General features: G+C 46.7%; 1 protein-coding gene across 1 annotated transcript in view; it reads right to left on the bottom strand.

The window, feature by feature from the left end:
• Positions 1-1,993: 1,993 nt before the first annotated feature.
• Positions 1,994-3,692, bottom strand: part of LOC119923856 (olfactory receptor 14A2-like) — a 12,153-nt gene continuing 10,454 nt past the window's right edge. Inside the window, exons 5-7 of the mRNA XM_038743060.1 lie at positions 2,621-2,762; positions 2,254-2,536; positions 1,994-2,044 (exon numbers count right to left, since the gene is read on the bottom strand). Of these exons, the coding sequence (XP_038598988.1) occupies positions 1,994-2,044; positions 2,254-2,536; positions 2,621-2,762 (476 nt within the window). The remainder of the gene's footprint in view (positions 2,045-2,253; positions 2,537-2,620; positions 2,763-3,692) is intronic.

Below are 3,692 nucleotides of genomic sequence, written 5' to 3'. Positions count from 1 at the left end.
TTCGAGGCCCTGCCAAGGGGCCTCGTGGCCTGAACAAGGCAAGCACTCTCTGGTCACGTGGTTCCTGAGGCTCCTGGGAAACAAGAGCCCGGTCCCTGTAGCATCAGCGATGGTGCTGGCCCTCGGGGTTCCCATGGAAACAACGGCATCTGCCATCCCAGCTTCCCAACTGCTCCTGTTTTCAACGACAGTCTTTAGCCACTGTGAATGGTTTCGCCTTTGCAGTTCACAACCTGAACCACTCAATCTGCCAGTCAATCAACCAATTGCAGCTTTTTCCTATGGTCTATTTATCAAGCACTATACTAAGTGTTGGAGTAGTTACAAGCTAATCAGATTGGATAGAGTCCATGTCCACCGTGGGGCTCATATCTCAATCCCCATTTGCCAAATGAGGGAACTGAGGCATGAAAAAGTTAAGCGACCATGCCCAAGGTCACACAGCCGACATGTGATGGAATCAAGATCAGAACCCATGTCCATTTGAATCCCAGCCCCGTGCTCTACCCACTAGGCACGCTGTTTCTTCTGACTTGCCCTTATTGCCAATCCGTTGAAGTTCTGTTCATACTGAGTATATAAACTGTACCCTTGAATCAAGAGTTCATCTACTTTCTCATCTTTCCCTTCTCACCTTATTCCTTTACGTAATTTATTCTGTGATTTTCTCCCCCAATAGATCATAACCTCCTGGAGAGCAGGAACATGACATTTTATCTCTTTTCAACTCTCCTGAGAGCTTACTACAGTGTTTGGCACCCAGGATGTGGTCAATAACATTGATAATAATAATAGTAAGAATTATGATTTGTTAAGCGCTTACTATGTGCCAAGCACTGTTCTAAGAGCTTTAGTAGATCAAGGTATTCAGGTTGGACACAGTCCTTGCCCCACTTGGGGCTCAGAGTCTCAATCCCCATTTTACAGATGAGGTAACTGAGGCACAGAGAAGTGAAGTGACTTCCCGAAGGTCCCATGGCAGATAAGTAGCAGAACCGGGATTAGAATCCATGACCTCTGACTCCCACCCCGTACTCTTTATGGATGGATGGATGGGTGGATGGATAGATGAAATGGTTGGAAGGATGGATGAATGGAAGAAGAAAAGAGGGATTGGTGAGAGAGGATAGATTTGACGAGACAGATGGAGCTGCAGTCATCCTTTCTTCCCTTCTCCGATACTACCTCATGTTTCCCGACTTTCATTCCCACCCCCAGAATCATGTTAAAGAGCATATTAATATATTTTTCATAGTCATTGCAAATAATGATATCATTATTGTATTTATTAAGAGATTGTATGTCTAAAGTGTCCCCCTTGCTGTTGTCGAAACAAAATAATCAGTTCAGACACAATTCCTGCCCTACAGGGTCTCAGAGTGTAAGAGCAAGAGAGATTCTATGGATATTAAGTCACTGTCCCTAGGTCACAAATAAAGCCAGTAGTAAAGCTGGCATCAGAACCCGTCTCAATCAATCATATTTACTGAGCACTTACTCTGGGCCCAACACTGTACTAAGCACTTGGAAAATTTCGGTATAACGGAGTTGGTAGACACGTTTCTTGCCCACATTGAGCTTAATGTCTAGAGCGATTCCCATTCCTTTAGGCCATGATAAAATATTAAAAAGATTATGATATTTGGTAAGTACTTTCTGTGTGCCAAGCACCATTCTGAGCATTGACAAAGGTATAAGGTAACCGCAGTGTCCCACGTGGGGTTCACAATCTTCATCCACACTTTACAGATGAGGTCACTGAGGCAGGGAGAAATTAAGTGGCTCACTCAAGGTCATACAGAAGACACGTGGCAGAGCAGGGATTAGAATTGCCCCAAAACAGGATTTACTATACAAAAGGTCTGGGAGAGTTCAGTTTAACCGAGTTGTTAAACACATTCCCTGCCCACAGTGACCTTACAGTCTACAGGGACTCCCCTTCCTTTAGGCCATAATGCCTCCCCAGAACTGCATTGTCAGTCATACTTCAGTCTTAGCCGCACTCCCGCCCACACTTTGAGAATTCATCAACGTCCAGCGTTTTCTGTGAACCCCGTAGGACAGCTAAATATTTAGCTAGACCCAAGGGCCATTCCTTTGTTAAGTGGTGGTGTGGTATTATTTGCACAAGGAAGGAGACCTTTTGTCCCAGAGCGGAGGCTGAGTGAATGACCCTTTTAGGATCATGCCCATGGCGGCCTTCACATCCTTGTTCCTCAGGCTGTAGATGAGGGGGTTCAAGGAGAGGGGCACCAACGTGTACAACACGGGGACCAGCAGGTCCACGATCAAGGAGGAGTCTGAGGGCGGCTTGATATAGGTAAATACACCCGCAAAAAGTAAGACAGTGAAAACGGTGAGATGGGCCAGGCAGGTGGAGAAGGCTTTGGCCCTACCCTCGGTGACAGGCATCCTCAGCATGGCCCGGAAGACACGCATGTACGAGAAAGTGATGGAACTGAACCAGACGATGCCTAAGGACGTTCTAAAAGTCACGGTTGCGTCGATGACCATGTTCTTCTCGGAGCAGGTGATCCTCAGCAGAGGGGGGACGTCCCAGAAGAACTGAGGGACGTTGTTGGACCCACAGAAGGACAGGGAGAATGTCCCAGCTGAACACATTGCTGCAAAAAGTCCCCCGCTGAACCAGAAGTCAGTGGCCAACTTCTGATAGGCCTTCTGAGCCATGACGACCTCGTAGCTTGGGGGGAGGCAGACGGCGGCGTAGGGGTCATGGGACATGGCCGAGAGTATGAACAGCTCTGCGGTGGAAAACCAGACCACGGAGAAGACTTGGAAGGCACATCCCACAAGGAAGATGGATCTCTTGTTGGTCAGGGAGTTGTAGATCGAGTTGGGGACAGTGATGGAGATGAGGCAGAGGTCGATGATGGACAGGTTCCTGAGGAGGATGTACATGGGGGTGTGGAGGTGCCGGTCGAGGGGCGGGTGATGGCGAGGATGAGGAGATTCCCTGTCGGGACCGCCAGGTAGACCAGGAGGAACAGTGTGGCCTGGACCAGCTGTAGCTTCCAGACCTCCGAGAATCCCAACACGAGAAATTCCCTCACCGTGGAGATGTTAGACATTGGTAGATGATGATGACTCCCTGCACAGGAAAAATATCTTGATAAGGAAAATAAACCAACAGGAGCTTTTCCGGTGAGTCTATGGGAGGAGCAGCTTATGGTATATTGGAAGAGAGTTATCCATTACAGAACGATCTAGAAACTTGGTAGAAGAGTTCACGCAACTAGAAGGGATTTCCAAAGAAGGATTGACACCATAATTCTTCAAGTGGGGACAACAAGATATAAAGATATAAGAGAGGAAAGGAGGAATAGTAGCTGTAATAGTAGCAGAAGCTCTAGTAGAAGTTGTAGTATCATTCAATCAAGCAATTACGAAATCGTATTTTTGACCATTCTACTGTGTGCAGAGCACTGTACTAAATACTTTGGAGAGTACAATATAACAGAGTTGTTAGACATGTTCCCTCCCCACAGCAAACTTACAGTCTAAAGGGGGATAAGGATGTTGATATAAAAATAAATTATCGGTTATGTACAGAGGACTTGTAAGCTAGTTGTGGGTAGGGGAGCGGATCTGCTATATTGTTATTTGTACTCTTCCAAGCATTAGTACAGTGTTCTACACACAGATAGCCCCTGCTCTGAGCTCAGTAAATATTC

This window comes from Tachyglossus aculeatus, unplaced genomic scaffold, assembly GCF_015852505.1.
Source record: "Tachyglossus aculeatus isolate mTacAcu1 unplaced genomic scaffold, mTacAcu1.pri scaffold_310_arrow_ctg1, whole genome shotgun sequence".
In the NCBI taxonomy this organism is placed as follows: Eukaryota; Metazoa; Chordata; class Mammalia; order Monotremata; family Tachyglossidae; genus Tachyglossus; species Tachyglossus aculeatus.
The sequence above is the reverse complement of the archived record's forward strand: the minus strand, read 5'-3'. Positions and strand labels throughout refer to the sequence as shown.